Source organism: Etheostoma cragini, chromosome 2, assembly GCF_013103735.1.
Source record: "Etheostoma cragini isolate CJK2018 chromosome 2, CSU_Ecrag_1.0, whole genome shotgun sequence".
In the NCBI taxonomy this organism is placed as follows: domain Eukaryota; kingdom Metazoa; phylum Chordata; class Actinopteri; order Perciformes; family Percidae; genus Etheostoma; species Etheostoma cragini.
The window spans coordinates 6,817,512-6,839,538 of record NC_048408.1 but is presented as its reverse complement, the minus strand read 5'-3'; the positions used below and the strand labels follow the sequence as shown (position 1 = coordinate 6,839,538).

The 22,027-nt window shown below is 39.7% G+C and overlaps 2 protein-coding genes across 5 annotated transcripts in view; one reads left to right on the top strand and one right to left on the bottom strand.

The window, feature by feature from the left end:
• Positions 1-22,027, top strand: part of LOC117956277 (excitatory amino acid transporter 3-like) — a 381,877-nt gene that overhangs the window by 231,461 nt on the left and 128,389 nt on the right. The gene's annotated exons all lie outside the window — the stretch shown is intronic.
• The window catches only part of rptor (regulatory associated protein of MTOR, complex 1), a 184,551-nt gene that overhangs the window by 156,180 nt on the left and 6,344 nt on the right, over positions 1-22,027 (bottom strand). For all 4 annotated transcript variants that reach the window (XM_034891052.1, XM_034891060.1, XM_034891069.1 and 1 more), the window contains exons 3-4: positions 4,673-4,775; positions 1,535-1,617 (exon numbers count right to left, since the gene is read on the bottom strand). In XM_034891052.1, coding sequence (XP_034746943.1) covers positions 1,535-1,617; positions 4,673-4,775 — 186 coding nt within the window. The remainder of the gene's footprint in view (positions 1-1,534; positions 1,618-4,672; positions 4,776-22,027) is intronic.

Here is a 22,027-nt window from a genome sequence, read left to right as displayed (position 1 = left end):
TCTCCATCTCCATTTCTCCCAGACCTTCACTTATCTTGCTTAATCACAGTCCGTAGAAGGATTGTTTTTACAAATTCTTCTGTTCGGGCACCGAGGCTCCAATGTTGGGAGGCCCGAGGGGCTAAACAAGGAGAAACACAGGCCCAAGAGCCTCTGGGAAAACACCGAGCTGGCTTACAGCTAGGAGCCGAGAAGAACTGCCACCACAATGCAATATCGATGATAAATCAATTTACCCTGTTACACATTCAAATGATCTCTAAAATATAAGCACACTGATTTAGGAGACACAGAGTTACCATGGCACCTGCCGTAACTGTCTTTTTCATTCCTCACATACATCTCAATGTTTTGTCCGCCAAGCTCTCCCAGCATTACGTAGGATTGATCTGCACAGGAATATGTGTTTATTGCATCAGAGAGTAGAACGTAGAGTCTTTAAAGGGATGCATTGTTAGAATCAATACATGCCTCAGAGTTAAAGCGCTGTCTGATATAGTACAGGGAGGGGTGACTAATTAGTGGGGTTCAAAGAGCTGGCATAAACCTAAAACAAATTAAGGATACTCTGCCAACATCTATAAAACAATTTCTGCCGTGAAAAAAAACTAAAAAAACGTGAGAATGGCTTAATGGAGGACAAATAAACAATCATTAAAGCGCCCATTTTATGCTCATTTTCATAACTGTATTTTGAGGTTGTACCAGAATAGGTTTACATGGTTTCATTTTCAAAAAATACCATATTTCTGTTGTACTGCATATTTCTGCAGCTCCTCTTTTTACCCCTATGTGTTTAGGTTTTAGCTACAGAGTGAGACATCTCACTTGTTTAAGTAACAGAGGGGGACATCTATGGAGCTAGCTCCATAGACATCTCACTTCTGTACTATCTTTGTTGGGAGTAGCTAGCTATACAGCTATATAACTGTTTCTCCAACTTTGGTTAGTACAAGGCAAGATTAGCTGGAAGACTTCTTCTAGACGAGGGGCACTAGTGGAACACCTGCAGAACAGGGACAGGAAGTAGTTCTTTTGGAGATTATGGTCAACTAATCTGTGTTGTAGCAGTGTTTTTGCCATTGAGAACGAGCTAGCATGCTAGCGCTAGCATACTACAGTAAGCCACCTCGTCTCAGCTAGTTATGCAGAAAGTTGTGGAGATTTTGAACAGCTCACCCGGAGACTGAAGGCAGAGGACATTCAGAAACCGTATCTCACTCAAAACAGCATGGGTGTTTTTTTCTAAGTTTGTATGCGTGTGGAAGCACCAGAGACACAAAAAAACACCCCAAAACCCAGAAAAAAAAGTGATTTTTCTCATAATATGGGCCCTTTAATATTATGACGTGACCAAGGTCAAGTCTTGGAGTGCCTACAATTGATTTCATTTCATTTCTAGTTTTACTGGAAGCCTTATTTGATTCACCTTAGGAAGTATCATACAGTGGTGTGAATTAGTGTATGTGATCACTGTTTTGTTTTAAGCCAATTGAAGAAAAGTAGGCAGGCTGGTTCATGTGAACCCACTCACCCTGGGTTGCCAGTTTTCATATTGCTTTTGCAGATTGGCCCCGATGGTCTCCAGGGCTTTCTGCGGACTCATCGACAGAGGATCTGGCAAGAGAGCACAGAGTGTTAAGGCACTGTGACCACACACATAACACACAACGGTCACAGAATAGCAAAACCACACACACGTCCAATCTGGAGCTGGAAAAACAACCAGAATTATATTATTCACCATGCACACATTTACATTACTGTCGGTCTTCTCCAGTAAACAAGCGGGCTGACATTATGTAACTTTCAGGTAAAAGATACTTGCCATGATTAAAGAGGTGAGTTATGGTTTGGGAATTTGGCATAGAAGGCTTTTTTGCTTGTCAAATCAAAAGAAGGGTTTGGAAAAATAGAAGCTGCCCCTCAGGTTGAAATATTGATGTAAGAAAACCAGTCTGGGATCAAGAAGGGCAGAATAAAGATCGAGTGAGGACATATCAAACTGCGTTTAGCAGGCAGAGAAGAATGTATTGGCAAGTTTGCGGGATATGCTTTATTCTGAAAATTTAACCACCAGCATCATGATAAATGAGGCCTAATAAAATGTCTTATCACATTAAAAAGACCACAAGAGAATGTGTTTGATGAGTCAAATGGTTACTGGTTCAATTTCATCATTTAAAAAGTATATCACCTCAGCCTTTACCCCTTAATATTCTCGAACACCCTCTCAAAAACCAAGTGGAAGGTCTGCACAATGTTGGTGTCCTTAGCAGCCGCTACCAAAGTTTCAGACACTTTAAGAACTGGGCTCCATCTTTAATGTTCTTTCGGCACTCTACACAGTCAAGCTGTCTCAAGGGAGCTGAACAATGGTTTTGAGGTTGCCATTCGATGGAGAGGTTTCTTTTGTTTTTGTTCTGTGTCATGTTTTGTGGTTCTGTTTGGGGCAGACTGATTCATCCTTGGTTGACAGATGCCTTGTGAATTGAGCTTCTATTAAAATGACAGAGAAAGTCCCTAAATGCTCCAAAGTAAAACTTTTACTGCATTTACTTGCTTCAATTCACTAATCTTGCACAGCTTATTGCCATACTAACCTTTTGAACCCAAGACTTTTTCTACTCATTTTCACACTAGGCATTCCTTATATTGTTATTTTCAGGTACAAGGTGGACAACCTACAAACTTGAAGGCGAGTGGTACTATATATGTACGTTCTTTGCTTGGTTTTCAAAAAACAACATAACTGTATATAAATGGATAAAGGAGTGTGTTTGTGTTTCAGGATAATAAAAACTTTTCTGGACTTTAGACTCAAGAGTCAAGAGTCTAAAACTGAGCTACCGTCAACGTGTTGCTCAAACAACAATGCTAATGTGCAGATATGTAGCAAGTACAATGTTTACCATCTATTTCTAATTTGCACTGAACATAAAGCACAACTGAGGCTGATGTAGTGTACAACTTGAGATGTTGACCTAATGATGGAGACTGAGGAAAGATCAGGAGATCATCAAAGTGTTAAAAATTAATTCTGAATTGGACCCAAATGTTTATACCACGTGTTGTAGCGATCCAATACTACTACAATGGTTTGGGAGATTTCACTAAAAAAACTATTTGAAGGATGACTTCTGTTTTTGTTTTTTTTCAACCTGGCCCACGTTTTCCTATGCGTTTGTGTCTGAGTGACTGATGGGAACAATCTTTGACATTGGTCCAGTATTAAGCAAGATCGCTGCAGTCGGCAGTTAGCAAAACAAGCCAAAGGGCAAATGTCCAGCTTGTATTTACCTTCACAAAAGTGCTTATTTTGCCACTGACAGGCTCAGTTAAATATTCTAAGTGTCTAACAACATTATGGAAAGGATTTCTAAGAATGTCGAGCTTTCTGTTAAAGAATAAGATCCTTTCTTTTTAAACATAAAAACATCCTTGAAATTGCATTTGCTAGAGCCATCAGACTCCATGTAAATAATCTGTTATTTTGGCATCGTAAAATACAATTCATTCAAAGTCAACAGAAACAAAATAAAACTATAAAAAGACGTTTTGGGTTGTCTTTCCACTTTTCCAACCATCATCAACTCTAGTTCTGGTTGAAATAAACACATAATTTACTGATTTACATGTAAAAATATATTGTCGCTCTATAAACACTAAAAGTTTATATATATATATATATATATATATATGTAAATAGAGTCTGGTGGGTTTAGTACTAGCAACCTCAGAGCTGTTTTTGGTTAAACAGAAAGGTCTTAAAGAGGTTTTAAAGGTCTCTCTCTGTAGGGATGGTTGTTATTGTCGGACACTTATAATAATTTTAGCATGCCAGTGTCAAATAAAGCCCCTTTAATGGAACAAAACTGACAATTTGCAAGGGTAACATTGCAGCCCGGTCTATAGCTGCCGGTTACAGCGTTCACGCTTAATACTGGACCTATTTCAAAGATTGTTGTTCCTATCAGTCACACACAAAAACATGGGAAAAAAGGGTCCAGGTTGACACCCCGAAATTCCCCTTTAACACTGGCTTTAACGCTGGTGGAACAATATTCCACGCCATGCAGTTTATTTGTGATAAACATGTTCTGAGTTTTGGAAATACAGTTCCCATAATGCTTTGGATGATAAAGACAGGAAGTATGTTTTTGCCTTGGAGTCGTTGAGTTACTTGGGGCTACACATTGAGCCTCCTTTTCTTTTGCGTCAATTTGTCATCAGTTTGGAAGATTTGCATGATGGGAAGTATTGCCGATCACTGGTTGAACATAACACAATCACTGTATTACAATTGATGCAGAAGAATCTGTCAAAATGGGATTATTGGACAAGAAGAAAGGAATGTCTTATTTAAATGATTACTGTGATGGCCATTAGAGATACCACAATCACTAGGAGGATTGTATCTGTATGTTCAGAAAAACAAGGGCCGTTTTTAACCCCAATTGTGTAAAGTGAGTTTGTCCATTTGCCATATTAACGATTTGCGTCTGGCAGACAATATAACACTCAGCAGCAGGGGCAGCACAGTTCATAATGTTCTAATCATATTTAAGAAGAACACACTTCGTCATTTCTTACAGTTTTCGTTGTGTTTGAGTGCTTGTCTATTTGCATTTGCGTTGTATGTCTGTGTGCGTGCGTGCGTGCGTGGATTCACCTATCCAGCACTCCAGTCGGGCACAGGGGGAGGTCTTGACCACATCAGGAGGATCCACTCCCACGTTGAGACACAACACCAGGGCTACACTCACAGTCTTCATCTGGAAGAGAAGACACAGATCACAGGATTAACCCCACATCACTCCACAATGCTTAAAATCAAAACAGACTGTGGTTCCATTCGTAATACTTTTTAAACCTAAATCTTCACCCAAGAAACTGGAGTGAGCACACATGCTTGTATTCAGTAAACCAGATTCTGCTGCTGCGGGTCAGCAGAGCACTTAAGCTCTCCAAAGGACAGTCTTTGACAGTGCTTCGGCTGTGCTTCCACCCAATATAGTCCCAAATCAATATCTGCCTCGGAATTCATCTAGTCTTTATCTGCATTGCTATTTGTACTCGTTGGGAATATGCAGGCCACAAGTAGTAATTAGGTTGTTGTTGTTGTTTTCTTTGTTGACTAACTTTTACTCACAACATGCTAACCAGCAACATAGGATTCCATTCACTATGCTAAGCTAACTAGTGACGGCGCTGCTGGTGTTGCACCGGACTAAAACAATGCATGCACTGAGACAAAAATGCATTGGCCCGCCTGTCTACTGCTAGGGGAGACCGTGATAAGACTTATTTCCAACAACGGTGGCGTGATTCTTTAAGCATGGCTGTGGCTACGTTTAGCGTCCATCACGTTTCCTCAAACCATTACCACAGCCAAATCATAATTATTATCATTATAATTACTGTTATTATTAAATATTGTCATTATTATTATTAATATTATTATTTTTGTTATTATTATTAAACATTGGAAGGATGATCAATGATTCATTCATAGCGCCAATGCTGAATCTGACTTTACAAAGGGCTTCCCAATTAAGGAACAAATGCACCCTGTATTCAGGAAAAGAGAAGATTCTGACTAAGCTGTTTACAGGGCTAATGAAAGTGAATATTTCACTAATATCCCTGTGTACATGCAGCCGTGTAAAATGGGATTTTTTAAACAAAGTTTTCCACCAGTGGCGGACTTGTTTGGCCGTGTGAACACGGCCTCCCTCTTTCATCCCTTCAATCAGCTTCTTAAAAATGTTGCTGTTGCATTATTTTCACACATCAAAAAAAGACCTGTTGACATCCAAGTCTTTCATAATGTTTAAAAGTAGCTGTGGTTCTCCTTTTTTTCTTTTGGGCAGCCTTTAAAACTGTTGGATGGTTGGTTTGTGTGCAACACCCATAGCAATGCACAGAGCTGACAGTAAGCTGTCAGAAAAGTCAGAAAATGCTACATTCTGAAAAAGGCCTTATTTGGAATATCCAAACAGAATATGCTGTTTACATGAGCCATATCAAATTCGAAATATTGTCATATTCGGAATAATAGTGGACCATTAGTGTGCATGAAAACATACTCAATGTCTATAGAAATTTCGAGGTCAATAGTTATTGAGATATATTTTAGTCTGAAACAAATGATTGAATGACCCACATCACCAAAGCCACGCTGCAAACATGGCCGAAAATTTAATCTGATACATTCCCTGTCTATTAGTCAAGGCTGGATGATCTAAATATTGCGGTTTAGAAATGACAACTGTATACACACAGTTTGTACACGTACAACTCTGCCATGAAGGTCAATGCAGATTGCCAAATAACCTTTTACAGGTAGTGTTAGATACTGTCCCTGTGTGTAATAAGGAGTTATAGAGGACATGTGTGTGTACAGTGGGTTATGTGACCAGCCCATGGCTGAGCAGGGCTAGGCTGTTGTTAATAAAAGGTAATGAAGGTGGCCTCTGCTTTCCCAGTGACACAATGAAAGGTCAGTGTGCTACTGGGACTCAGCAGGACAGGACAAGACATGCATCCGCGCACACGCACACACACACACACACACACACGCACACGCACACACACACACACACGCTTCATTCATTTTCACCTGACCTCCTCACCTCTCGCCCTTTTCCCGCCTGCATGGTAACGCCATGAACAAATTCAAATGAATGGGAACTGCACAAGTGTAATGCTTCTGTACACAACTATATCCACACAATACCCCAGTTACTGTGAATATCAAATGGAGGTGACATTTCCATCACAGAACCTAAATTGCTTACAGTGGCGTGATATTCCCAAACCACAATCTACAGTCATGTTAGCGAATCTGTGAGGCTGTACTATGGCACAGTAATGCTTTGAGCTAATTGCTAATGTCTGCATGCTAACATTTGAGAATTGGCACTGAACATAGAGTGTAGTGCAGTACTGGTCAAACTGAAAGATTTGTGCTGATTTTGCGCTGGATGAAAAGTTAGCGGATCACCAAAGATCATACAAAAATTATTGTAATCTATCCTGAGGGAGACGTGGATGTCGCTACCACATCTCATGACAATCCATCCAGTATGTCGAGTTCTGTCTGTGATTCAGTCCACAAAGTGGTGAACTGACAAGAAACCCAAGATGCCATCTTTAGAATGATGCCACTAACATTTCTACAGTGGGTGAACAACATAACTCAAACTGCTGATGAAAAATGATTGAGCAATTGTGAATGTGCACTACTGTAGCAGTACGTGCTATAACAAAAGGTAGGAGAATCCCTACTTAGAAGCCAAGAAGAAAACCCCAAAGCTTGTTTATGTTTAGCCAAAAATAGTCCATGAGGCCTGTGAACTTCCCAAAGACGTCATTTAATGTAGAGTTGTAATACAGAAACCATTAAGGGGAACTCAAGACATTCACCAGCAAAGTGTCATGTGGCCACATAACTCACTTAAACTTCCTATCAAGGAATGGTTTTCTATAGCTAGTCCTAACTGCCACATTTCTCCATCTCACTTGTTAAAGAAAGGTGTGAGATAGTTAGAACCACTGCCTTTTTCCAAGGAATTCATTCTGTGTTAGCTGAAAGCAGAAGTGGGATCTCCTGCACAATACACAAGTGTATCTGGCATTTGAAAAAATAGACATTGTAAATGTAAGTGTGCCTGTTCTCTGTAAGCTCTGCATGGGCTGCAAAATATCTACAGCAATATCCTGGGAAAATACATCTTTTATGTAAAAGATACTACAAAGACACAGGCTCAAGTGGAAAGATCCAGTACATGGTTGCCCTTTAAAATACAAACAGCTGAAATGCCTGCTTCAGGGAAGTGTTCATGCAAAGACCAGAGAAAGACAAAAGATTTTACTGTTAGGCAGGTAAAGTCAAATACAACTGTTGACTATCTAGGGGACATGGTAAGCTACCATTTCATTTCAAATTTCATATTTAAGTCAACAAATTATTTTTTTAAATACTGTTTGTATACAGTATGTATGTGTGTGTGTATATACAGTACAGGCCAAACGTTTGGACACACCTTCTCATCCAATGTGTTTCCTTTATTTTCATGACTATTTACATTGTAGATTATCACCGAAGGCATCAATACTATGAATGAACACATGTGGAATTATGTACTTAACCAAAAAGTGTGAAATAACTGAAAACATGTCTTACATTCTAGTTTCTTCAAAGTAGCCACCCTTTGCTTTTGTGATAGCGCTCCAAACCCTTGGTGTTCTCTCAATGACCTTCATGAGGTAGTCACCTGAAAAGGTTTTAGCTTCACAGGTGTGCCTTGTCAGGGTTAATTAATGGAATTTCTTGCCTTATTAATGGAGTTGGAACCATCAGTTGTGTTGTGCAGAAGTCAGGTTGATACACAGACGACAGCCCTATTGGACAACTGTTAGAATTCATATTATGGCAAGAACCAATCAGATAAGTAAAGAGAAACAAGTGGTCATCATTGCTTTAAGAAATGAAGGTCAGTTGGTCCAGAAAATTGCGAAAACTTTGACTGTCCCGGTATGCCCCCGCTTATGGGGTACTGGACCAGCTCTCCGTTTAATGGGTCCGATCCTCTGAGCCTATGGGTATTACCCTACCAGGTTCTGTCTGGGGACTGTTTAAGCTGGTGTCCAAGAGATTCGTCTAGCTTCTAACTGTCGTCATCCGAACGCCTCCCCTGCTCACTCTGAAACAGCAGCTGACTGAATAGCCCTAGAGCCAGATACCACCCCAGCCACGCCCGTTCACGACAGCTCTCTTCCCATTGATCAGGGCACTTGGTAAGTTGCTTTAATTAAATATTATTTAATGGCCAGGAAAATAGGCCCCAAGGGTAAAATAATTTTAGTGGCTAGAGCAACCTATAAGAACCTTTGGAGATGTTTAAACCCACTACACCTAATTAATTACAAACATTAAAAAGAGAAATAATTTGATGTCTACTACTTGTATTTTAAATGCAGTATTAATATACTTTATTGCAAAATAGAGCAAGAGCAAGCATACAACTTAATGATTGAGAGTAAAATTGATTGACTAACAAGATTCAAACACATGTATCTGATTATGTGATACTGAATAAAACTTGATAAAACGATTAAAAGTTCAAAAACTCGCTTAAAACGGTTAAAATGTAAACCCTAACATCTATACTGGTCAATTCCTAATAGTTGATAAAACGGTTAAAGGGTAAAACCTGAATGCGATAGTTGAGCGTGGATGAATTTGGCAATTTTCTTTCTTGTAGAGATGGGAGAAGAGCATGTCAACCAAACAAGTGGTCATCATTACTTTAAGAAACTTAGAATTCTGAAACTATGTCCAATGTCTTTACGTCCACAGCCGTTGTGGAGAAAAACTTAAGAGTCCAAATTACTCCTTCAACGGGATTGGCTTTGGTGGTTATCCTCTGTGGCTTTTGTTTTGCAATTCCACTGAAGATGATTTTCCAAGTATTCTTTTGCCGTTTTCTTGTTCAAATCTTAGCTCTTTTTCTAGTCGAGGTTGTCTAGTCCGGTGATGTATTGTCCAGTCCAACGCCCTGCGAGAAGTGCCGAGGAAACGCCCAATTCTGATTTCCCAACAAGCTGAACATGACCTAACTTATTTTTCCATTTGTCTTTCTACTGTAGCTCCATCAACCCTTTGTTTCATCCCTTCTTGGTTATTTCTTAGCATTTAGACACACAGTCATTTGGAAACAACCTGGGTTTCAAACATTGTTGGTAGACTATACATATTATTCAGTTAATCACACATTCTTGCAATAACTTATACTAATATTTTTCTCAATTACTCATGATGTTCAGCAATGAAATGTACCCCACAGGCCAGGACATTCACAATGCACCGTTGGAAAGTCCCAATTCAACCCACAAAACACACTGTCCGGGTGGCAAGATCTCAACCCACTTGACAGTCCCCAAGTGCAGTTGCAATAACCATTAAGCGCTACAACAAAACTGGCTCACGGGAAGACCGCCCCAGGAAAGGAAGACCAAGAGTCACCTCTGCTGCTGAGGATAAGTTCATCCAGGTCACCAGCCTCAGAAATCACAAGTTAACAGCAGCTCAGATTAGAGAGCAGATGAACACCACACAGAGTTCTAGCAGCAGACACATCTCTAGAACAACTGTTAAGATGAGACTTCACGAATCAGGCCTTCATGGTCAAATAGCAGCTAGGAAACCACTGTTAAGGAGAGGCAACAAGCAGTAGAGATTTGTTTGGGCCAAGAAACACAAGGAATGGACATTAGACCAGTGGAAATCTGTGCTTTGGCATGTTGAGTGTCTTTGGACAACGGAGAAAAGGTGACGGATGGACTCTACATTCCAAGTTCCCACCTTGAAGCATGGGGGAGGAGGTGTAATGGTGCGGGGGTGCTTTGCTGGCAACACTGTTGGGGATTTATTCAAAATTGAAGGCATACTGAACCAGCATGGCTACAACAGTATCCTGCAGCAACATGCGACATCCCATCCGGTTTGCATTTAGTTGGAACATCATTTAATTTTCAACAGGACAATGATCCCAAACACACCTCCAGGCTGTGTAAGGGCTATTTGACCAAGAAGGAGAGTGATGGAGTGCTGCGCCTCCAAAGTCACCGGACCTGAACCCAATCAAGATGGTTTGAGGAGAGCTGGACCGCAGAGTGAAGGCAAAAGGGCCAACAAGTGCTGAGCATCTCTGGGAACTCATTTAAGACTGTTGGGAAACCATTTCAGGTGACTACCTCTTGAAGCTCGTTACGAGAATGCCAAGAGTGTGCAAAGCAGTAATCAGAGCGAGGCGCAGAAGTACATAATACCACATGTGTTCATTCATAGTCTTGATTTCAATGTGAATAGTCATGAAATAAAGTAAACGCATTGAATGAGAAGGTGTGTTCAAACTTGTTGGCCTGAGCTGTACTGTATATATATATATACACACTGTATATATATATATATGAATGCACATCACATGCCCGTTAGTCAGTCTGTCTGATATATTTGTCATTTGTGAAGAACATAACATGGATTTTCTACTGTCGGTCTGTTTTGCTGGAAACGGTAGTCGCCATCAATGGTACCGTAGAAACGGAAAATATTTAGGTGAATAATATACAAAAAAAAGTTGTGTAATAAGGCTTAGGGTGTGACCATGCAGGGCTTTAAACACAAACGGAAGAATCTTGTAAGGAATTTGATTCGGAAAAGGGAGCCAATGAAAACATACTAGTGCAGGCATAAGAGACTACACGTACGGCACCACAGTCGGATCATTTTGATAATGCTCATGATTACAATTAAGTGGCTCAAGATGGGGGTGGCCTCTGGCTCACCCGGTTAGAGCGTGCCCCCCATGTTGGCTGAGTACTTTGCAGCGGCGTGGGTTTGAGTCCAGCCTGCAGCCCTTTACTGCGTGTTATTCCCTCTCTTTCTCCCACCTTTCCTGTCTAGCCACTGTCCCTTACAGATAAAAAGGGAAAAGCCCCAAAAAATAATCTTAAGAAAAAGAAAAAAAGTGACTCAAGATGGCAGGACAATTGACATCCTAAAAAACAGCCCTGATGAGATTTGTTTCCGTGCAGCACCACACACAAGCCATTTATAATTCATTTGATATTTATGTGCAGGAGAATAACACACATGAATGAGAGAGAATGGACCAGCGCATCACTGCGGGCCAATGTGGCGTTTGAGTGTGACGGTACACAAATGTAGTCCACATTATTCTGATTGATTTATCTGCTTGTTATTTTCACAAATTACCTGACGCACACTGAAAAACACAAGAGTGAAAATAAAAACAAGTAGTTAATTTATCAACCAGGTTTGGACAATGCTGGTAAAACCGTTGAGCAGGAAATAACAATACGTATAGCTTACAGCAATGAGTTAGTTTGTACCCTGGGGGAAACTGCCAGACCTGAGACCTCAAACCAATGTAAACCTTTTCAGGAGCTTTTAACTGGTCTTACTCAGCTGGTTGCATTTGCTCAGTCATGTTTATGTGATCCAAGCATGACCGCCACAACATATGAGTTGCCAAAACCCAACGGTCTATGACAAGGCTGCCCAATTTGGGGCCCGGGGGCCAAGTTTACATACGTTTTGTGTAGTTGAAAAGTACATAATCTGAGTTTAACGGCAATGTAATACACAGTGCTGTTAAACTTCCCATTTAAATTACATACTGTGAGTACGTTTTGTCTCTAGAGAAGGGCAAGAATATTAGTATTCCTCAACATCAACATGTATTTTTGGCCCATTGCCTTTCATTTAGATACATTTTTACCCTTCATATGAAAGAACTTGGGCACCTCTGGTCTATGAAGACCATGAGATGCAATTGAAAGCTCCAAAATAAATCTAGTAAATTGACAAAATCTTTTTAAAAAAGTGTGATATTTAAACTGCTATTTCCAACTTTAAGAATGAACTTCATCACTCACGTTTTCAAACTCAGTGTGCAGCATATACACATACTAGTGTTATTATTTGAACACAGTTCCCATGTTTTATATTCATCTGCCACCTTTTAAACCCTTTGAACTGTTTGATGTACAGTCCTTCCTTTCTGCTTTCCACTAACTAATCAGCACACCCTTTCTCAAATCCCAAGCCAATTTGAAACTGTGGAAACAACATTATACAGTACAAAATCTCTTCAATCAGATTAATGAAATTTAGAAAAAATAAAAATGAATCAACAATGAAGTAATTAATTGCCGCTCTAGAAAAATCCCAAAGACATAGTAGGACTGTAATCAAAAGAAAGAGGAAAAGAAATGAAAGACAAGGATAAGAAGAGAGCGTAGAAGTGTGGGTTCCCACTGCAAACAAAACACATTTTGGCCGATGACAAGTGTCCCTTAATCAAATAGGCGGCCCCGGCCTGGTAATTGGACTGTTAGGCTTAATCTGAGATGAAAACCTAAACTAAATTAGATTTTACAACAGGTATGCTGGGAATGGATTTCCAATATTCAACGAATGTGTGTGAGGAGAAAGAAGAAGGTAGACGAGGAGAGAAAAGAGAGTAAATGACTATGTACTTTAACAACACTTGATGGAAAAGGGATGGCACTGAAGAGATAATGAGGCAGAGGAGAGGAGATGTGTGCATGCAAGTGTGTGTGAGTGTGTGTGCATGCCTTCCAGTTTGGGCAAGTGCATATAGTTGGTCGCCATTCTCCTCTCATTAATAACTGTACGAGACTCCAGGGGACTTCCAGCCACACTTTAAAGAATCCCAATAAATCCCCCTAGCACAGCTCCCTGCGTGGATCAATGGCCACTGATTATTCCATTTGTTAGACCCGCAATAAATGAAGGTTATTAAAATGGCGGACAGCTTCGATCTGGTCAGGGCGAGCCATAGCTAGTTGGCAGCAACAGGTCAGATACTGGACGTTTCAGGTAAAAATAGGGCTAGGCGATATGGAGAAAATCAAATCTTTTTATTATTATTTGCTTATAGTGCAATACAAGTGCATTCATAAACTCGCATTGGTCCAAAACTCAGCTGCCCATTTTATCAGCAGAACCACTGGCTGACCTTTAAAGCCCTCCATAATCTTGCTCCTCCATACCTCCTGAACTCCTTCAGCCTTACATACACTCCATCCCGAAGTCTCCGATCCTCCTCTTCCTTACTGCAAAATTAGATTTTAATTAACTGTATTTTTGCTTGTTTTAACTGTAAGGTGTCCTTGAGTGCTATGAAAGGCGCCCGTGGTTAAAATGTGTTATTATTAACATGAAAACACATATGACGTAAAACTAGACCAACACAAATGAGCAAATATGGAGGTTTAATGTTTAGCTTAGGCTATCTTATTGTAAAACTGCTGGTTTTGTGTGTGTGAGTGTGAGTGTGAGTGTGAGTGTGTGTGTGTGTGTGTGTGTGTGTGTGTGTGTGTGTGTGTGTGTGTGTGTCTTGTTTTCTTGGGTCAAGGGGATTGGAAAGAGAAAGAGCAAGGAAAGAAAGGGACCCCCGATCACGATCTTCCTGATCAAATACCTTGATTTTAGAGTGCTTTCACAAAATAACAATAAGATTTTTGGCCGAGTGGTTAGAGGCAAATAACAGAAGAGCTAGAACAGTGTGCTAAGTTCAGAAAATGACATGCCGGTCCTGTACAGCAGCCTTCAACCATTAGAAGACAAAACTTCCGCCATATTTTGCTGTCCAAACTCTAGGACAATATTTATTCTCATATCTTAAAATCGATATGGATATCAATTATAGATATAGATTTTTATTTTTAAAATTTTAATTATCAGAATCAATTATTTGTCATTATAAATTATTCTGATGAATGAATATTAAAAAAAAAAAAAAACTGACTGTCAATCATGTTATGAGCGTTGGCGTTGCATAGTGTTTTTTTTTTTTTAATCAGCCGTTATAAATGCCGATACAGAAAGATCGGGGAATGCCTAACAACGGCCCGCTGCTATATTGGTCAAACTCTAATACTGACCAGCCAAATCTGAAAGCCCAGAAAAGACTACTCTTGAAATAAAAATAATGTTTGTTGGCCACAAAGTTGGCCATCATTCAATCAGCCGTTGGATCCGCACACTTGACCAATAGCTATGTAAAGATTGTCGCATTGTCATGTTTCAAAAAGCGACAAAATTGTCAAGTAAATACTCCAATACATGTTTGCAGATGTAAAGGAATAGAAAAATAGCCTGCATACTGCGGTCAAGTTTCCACAAGAAAATACTAAAGGATGTTGGGGACTTACAGGGGGCTTGGGGGCTTCCAGGACTCAGCTTGTTTGTTTGAGGTGCTCTTTGGATGGGACAAAACTCCCTCGCTGGAAAAATCAAAAAGGCTTTATTGTTATGGCTTTTGCGCGACAAACCAGCTACTTATATAAACTTGTTTCTTGCCCACCATCACTACCCTGATTTGGTTTTATCTCTTTGTTAATGATTAAAGCTTTGTTTGTTGAGGTCACATGGTGAATGCTTTTGACAATTTTACGTTAATTTAAGCTAGAAATGAAAACATTTTATGATGATAAAGAGGTGTGGTTTACTTCAGAGGCTGTGTACTTGTGTTATTACATTATCTGGGTCACATAATGGTGATATATAAACAAAAGATGTATTCTGGGATTCATTAAAATTCTAATTTCTTTGACAAAGTACTAAATAATTAAAAAATCTGACTGAAAGAATTATATTGTTACAGCTAAATTTGTGATCATTACAGGCCTACTTACAAAGTCTCCACATCCTTCTCTAATGAACACAGTTACCATACATTCATCTTTATTCCCAATAAAAACCATCACCATTATTCTTCCCCAAGTTATGCTGCTCCAAAGAGGAAATGAAAGATGATACAAACCGAGTCATTTCCATGCAACTAATGGCCTCGATAAAACCACGTGTTTCTTTCGAGGATAAATAAAAATCTCAGAAACCCAGAAATCCCAAAGGTGTATGAAAATGTGTAAATAATGAACACATTGAGCAGTTTCTTTTCACACAGGGAGGTGAGAGGTCATGTCAAAGCCAGTGCTTCTCCAGTATCCTGCTCAAGGACTTCGAGGGTGGAAGCTTGATATCTGGTGCTCTTGGTTTAACAAGTTGCCATAATTCAACACTGATATAAAATCACTGGTGTGTAATTATTTTTGAGTAGCTTGCATATACATTTTGTTTTCATGCCTCTGTGACTGAAAGTCTATATGCTGCCTAATGAACTGTGTACATTGATTGAATTCAACTAATGATGTAGACAATAAAGCAGCACAGACCACCCGTCTCATTTCCACATTATGACAATGGGCTTGCATATTGACTGGCTTATTGATTTCATTATTTCTAAATCAAAAAAGCAGATGAAAGGAACTGAAGGGAATCTCCAACTCAGAAAATCAAGTGGGATGTCCGCCTGATAATGAATCATATGATAATTTTTATTCAATATTTAAATAGCGTTAAAATCCCAGTCGTCCTAAACATTTTTTAAAAAAGGCCAAAACTAGACTGCCTTGAGCCATTTGTAAGTCCAAGGTAAAGTTAAACAGAGCCTAAATAAAATGATACATTAACACCATTTTAAAATCTCAGGAAAGAACGTTGCTGTACAAACACCCGTGGGCCATTTTCCCACAGCAACGGCTTGGACAATTCAACATTCTGCTGTAACAAAGTGTCTTTACAGCAATGGGCTGTCACTGTGTTAATGACAGTACAACAGTGCTGTGGGCATCTGGGAAGAAAAGGGCAACAACTCAGCCACTGATGAGAAATACTGAAATATAATCTCATGGAGAATGTGGTAAACCTTAGGGCGTACACTCCTCCACGGGCCGGCACTCACACTGCAATCAAACATTCAGGGCCAGGCCACGCTTATGTCATTACATTGCGGGACTGGTCTAGTACAAATCCTATTCCTTTTTAAGGTCAGACCCAGACCCGGGCACGTTTAGTGATAACACCGATGCATATCGTGCCCGAGTCAAACCGAACCCCGCCTTTTTCATGCGGGGCCAGTGAAAAGAGTTAGTATCCCTAGCTGAATTTAATGAAATAGTTTTGGTGTGCTTGTACTCTAACAACATTAAATGAATGACACACAATATATAGAGTGTTCACTGACAAAACTGAATCTTTGTATCATTTATCCTTTTTTTGTGTGTTTGCTTTGAGCATCACTGTGCCATGGGGTGGAGGGTTAGGGTTGGGTGGCCATAGAAAGCTGTGTATAACTGCACAATGAATTTTCACCTGGCATCTTATGAAATGCAATAAATATACAGTATATAGAGTATATTATTAAAAGAAATTAATTATTACTAGCTTCTTAAATGTAAACATGTTTACTTTACTCTTCTGAGGCAGTTAACTGAATGTCTTTAAATGTGCCCTGCCACACGTATTTCATTCCTTTGTGGTAATGTCTGAAGTTCTACCATGGACTGGAAGTTTTTGAAGAAACAATGCCTTGGTTAGTTAGTTTCAAGCCATTCTAGCGTGCTATAGAAAACCTGCAGGAAGACGCAGCTCAATTTGTGACAGTTCTTATTAATACTCAACGAGTTAAGCTGCTTGACTCTGATTGGCTAACAGCTAGCCAATGAGAGCATGCTATTAGCATTGTTTACCCAGTGCAACTGGGCGATCTCATGAATAGTAATGAGCTCAGGCAACATGACGTCAGACTGACCAGCTGTTGTGATTGTCCTGATTTCTTTTCGGTGGCTAGAGCTGACAGAGGAAGTAGCAGTTCATTTTCACATTCACAACATAATACAAACGCATATGGACACAACATGTTTAAAAAAATGCAAGTTAAAACGGTTTTGTGTGGCAGGGCACCTTTAAATTGTGGATAAAACCATACATTTTGAGGAAGTAATCTTGGGTTTGGCAAACACTAGCTTAGTTTCCATCCACTTGTCAATCCAACTTTCTGAAATAAAGCTGGTGAAAGCGTGTTTCTATCCAACGTCTTTAAAGCAAGTAATGACGTCACATGGAATTTTGTCTGATTTGAGACACCTTCACCACTTTTGACCTGTACCTGTGTGTCTGTTTAACCATAAAATGACCTAAAACTTTATGGCTATTCATTATTTATTCAGAAAATAACGTTTCCATCGACGGTTATGGCATAAGCCATTACCAATCGAGAGAAAATCCCATGAGACCAAACATTTTAACTTTGAGTCGATATTCATGAAATTCAATCGAATTTTACTGTTTCCATAAACCATTTTTCATTCGATATGACATTATTCGCATAAAAACATGTGGATAACAACATAGCTACTGTTTATTACCGTTTAATCTATTCTCCGTGCACCCTTACCTGTCCTCTTGCATGTTTCCATGTCTTCACAAAACTGCCATCAAGGCCAAATCCTTTCCGTTTGCTATTGGTAAGTAAAATCAATTCTGATTGTCCTTCCTGCTCAATAAGCTGAACAGCTCCCGTCCGCACATAGTCCTAAAAATAAGCAACCTGATTCCTATGCCTACAAGATATCAGGCCGGGACAAATCATAAGGTCGCTGGGAGGCTGAGGCTACGGGTTCGACTAGGAAGGTGTGACACAAAGTTTTGCATCCATCCATCTGAAGTCATTCAGGGGATTGGAGAGCATAATAGGTAGAGACTGAAGGGAAAGGTTGCTGTGCATGCAAGGCAGGTCACCTTACATCCGGCGTTGAGGCAGTTCTCTTATTCACAAAATGTTTGAACCCATGGGGGCCGGATTCATAAAACTTCACGCACATTCAACAGCTCATTTTACACTTTTCACCTTTAGCAATACATAGAAATGCCAAATGGAAGAACGGCGATGAAGAGCAAAGTGACTGTTTCAAAGTGCTTCACAATTCAGGATAAGACTAAAAGATAAGATTATCTAGAAGTATTGCAATTTGATAGTATTGAGCATTGAGATTTTCTTTGGCTTCTTTAAAAGGTCCCATGGCATGAAAATGTCGCTTTATGAGTTTTAACATTAATATGCGTTCCCCCAGCCTGCCTATGGTCTTCCGGTGGCTAGAAATGGTGATCGTTGTAAACCAAGCCCTGGGTATCCTGCTTTCCTTGAATCTTGCTCATTATGGGGTCATAAGGGGCAGGGTTACCTCCCCTTTCTCTGCTTTGCCCACCCAGAGAATTTGGCCCACCCATGACAGAGAGACATCCTGGCTTTCAAACGAGCAAAGTGGCAGTAGGTCAAGCCCCCCCACCCCCAAAAGCTACAGACTCAAAAATGGCACATCCTAAGGAAAGCTCATTGTGGGACTGGCTCTAGTGGCTGTAATTCTGCACCAAGGCTGAATTACGGGAAAGAGACTTCAGATGCCGTATTAGGGGACCACTAAGGTCTGTATAAAAGAGACTTCAGATGTGGTATTAGGGGACCACTAAGGTCTGTATAAAAGAGACTTCAGATACAGTATTAGGGGACCACTAAGATCTATATAAAAGAGACTTCAGATACAGTATTAGGGGACCACTAAGGTCTATATAAAAAGAGACTTCCAATAGGGTATTAGGGGGCCACTAAGGGCTATATAAAAGCATCCAAAGAGCACCATGTCATGGGATCAAAAACAAAAAAGGATTATTCAACTAGAGACAATATATCATGACACATTGCTTTCAAGAAGAATCTACATCATGTCAGTCAGTCTGACATTTATATCATTTGTAAAGAGGAACAAAACATGGATTTCCTGCATTTTCTGCTCTCATTCTGTTTTGCTGGAAATGGATATGATGTAGTTGCCGTTGGCGGTACCGTATGAACAGAAAATATTGAGGTGAATCACAAATATTTTTTTTTTAAAAAAGACATGAAAAAAAATCCCACTTTTAGGGAAAATAACTGATATAAAAAAAAGAAATAGAAGAAATAGAAAGCGTTGCAAAAAAAATCACGATATATACAATCTTTTGATCCCCCCCCCCCCGGCTCTATAAGTAACACCTCGCTTTTTTCTGCTAAGTCAAAATGTCTGCTGTAAAAAGCCTACAATTGCCCACTTTAGCCATTTTCTAATTAAGCCAACAGGTGTTTATCATTTTGTCATTTACAAAAAAAGAAATACACTTTTCAGCATAAAGAAGCACAGGGCTGTTTTTTCTCTTCCAACGTTGATCTTTGTCATCAGCGTCAATGTCAGTAGACGTTTGTGAGCTGGAGGCTAAAAATAAGAGCACCAGCTATGGATCAATAACGGTCAAAGCCTGGACTGCAGTCTTGTTATTTTATCAGGTCGAGGTTTATTTTGTCGAGGTTCAGGTGGGTTTGCTATCAACGTACAGGTGTCATGTTCTGTGTTCACTTGGAGTCTGAGAATAATAAATAGGTGTAAAACAACAAATAACCTCCATTCTGTTGACTAAATGAATGTAATTGTTTTATTTAGTTTCTAGGAACCAATTAGGGATGCTAATGATTAACCTTTTAGAAAGAAAAACAGGCTATACAATATATTTCCTAACTGCCTATTTACTTGCTAGTGCTAACTTTGCACCGTTGTGGCCTTTGGATGTTGGTTGTACAGATGTAAAATGGGTTCCAGGAAAGTGGCTGCATGTGTGGTGTTTGGTGTTTTCAACGCTGCACTAGGATTAGGCAATGGTTAGGTTAGGGTTAAAACACAACGACAAACACTTCAGAATCTCCTAAAAAAGTCTGGTTACATAAAAGCTGTTTAAAAGAAGGCCAAATATTAAAAGTTATGATGTATTTAGTATATAAGAATATCTTAATATTTGATTTTGCAGTGAGCAGGGTTTTCCTTTTCTTTAAGTCTAATAAAAGAAAGTAAAAGATTCTTAAAGTTCTAAAGTTTCTTCTCTCCTCTGTGCCAATAAACTGAATATCCGTGAGCTGAGGATGAAACAAGACATTTGAGGACATCAGCTTGGGCTTTGGTAAGCACTCAACATTTTTCACAATTTTCTGACATTTTGTAGATCAAAGCAACTATTTGATTAATCAAGAAAATAATCAACAGATTAAAGGGAAATAAAAATAACCGTTAATTTCCATAAAGCAAGACTAAAGGCAGTCATTCACAACCTTGTCAAGCTGATTGCTTTAATGCCCCACTGCAGGTCTGACAGCTCAATCAAAGAACCATGATAATCAGAGCCACACCTCTGATCTTAATTCCTTTTACTGCAGGTACCATCACTGTCAGAAACAATCCAGGCTGTTCTGACAGCTTTCTAATCAACAATTAGGTCGCATTTTACTCTTTAAAAAAGGAGTCAGTACTTTTTTTTTTACAGCTATTCATAAAAAATATACTGTAAATATATTGTACAGCCTCTCTCTCTGTTCAGTGTGTGTGTGTTGTGTGTGTGTGTGTGTGTGTGTGTGTGTGTGTGTGTTTTAGTGTGTGTGTACGTGTCTACAAGAGCAAAACCTCTGATTTCCCACAGTGTGGAGCGTAATTTACAGCCGATTCAAAAGCCTTGCACTGCCTGCTTCTCCCAGCAGGATTAACTGTTCGCATACCAAGTCGCTCGATATCCTAAATGCTAAAGATACTGCCTTAAATCATCCCAACAGTTATGTGATCATCACCCAGGAACAACTGGGAAAAAAAGAAAATGAACCAAGCTGCAGAATAACATTTTGGGCCAACGATCAGTGCAAGCAGCGCGCCAACTGTTTGCCATTTTCCTGACCTTAAAATTGGCTTTGGCCGTCTGTGTGGATATTTTGCACGGTGCGCAGGAGGGAGAGGAGGCGCGAACAGGTGGGACGTTTATTCAAATTAGTCAGCGGGAAGCAAGATGTTGGTATTTCGATGGAAAAAGGGTCTCAGGCTTTTTCCTCTGCGTCTGTTTCTGAAGCAACATCGATCTGCTGCCAACCTGATCATTCTGTCCACAAGGGCAAACTAAATACTTTGACTTCCAGAAAACAGATGTGAATAAATGGGCTTTAAATAACCTTTGAGGTGATAGAAGCAGAAACGTCTAGAAATCCATCTATGACCATCATCTATGAATGAATGCGTATGAGCAATTCTTACAGTATCCGTTGTCCACAGCTGCTTTATACAGTATAAACAGCTTCTCCTTCAGTTCATTAGGAACCCAAAGCTAACGAAAGGCAGCAGGACACATACGTTGTTCAATCTGCCGCCTCCGAGTTAAGCAGTGAGTCATTACATTACTGCCGTCCACCATGTTTAACTTCATTACATCAGGCTGCTACAAAGTAACCACACACACACACACACACACACACACACACAGCGCTACACACATCAGGCTGGTCTGATATAACTCGATGCTGATGTGGAAGACATCAGATTATTGGAGCTCGTTAATCCTGTCTTAAAATAATCAGTTCAGGTTTTATTCTTGAAATGCGTTCTGAAACAAAACACTGCTCGGTTACATTTGAAGATATAATGCAACATGAAATACAGCATTTACACAACTATGACTTAAAAAAGCGTCAGATTGATGCCATCAAGTAAACTATTTTTTTTCATTTTG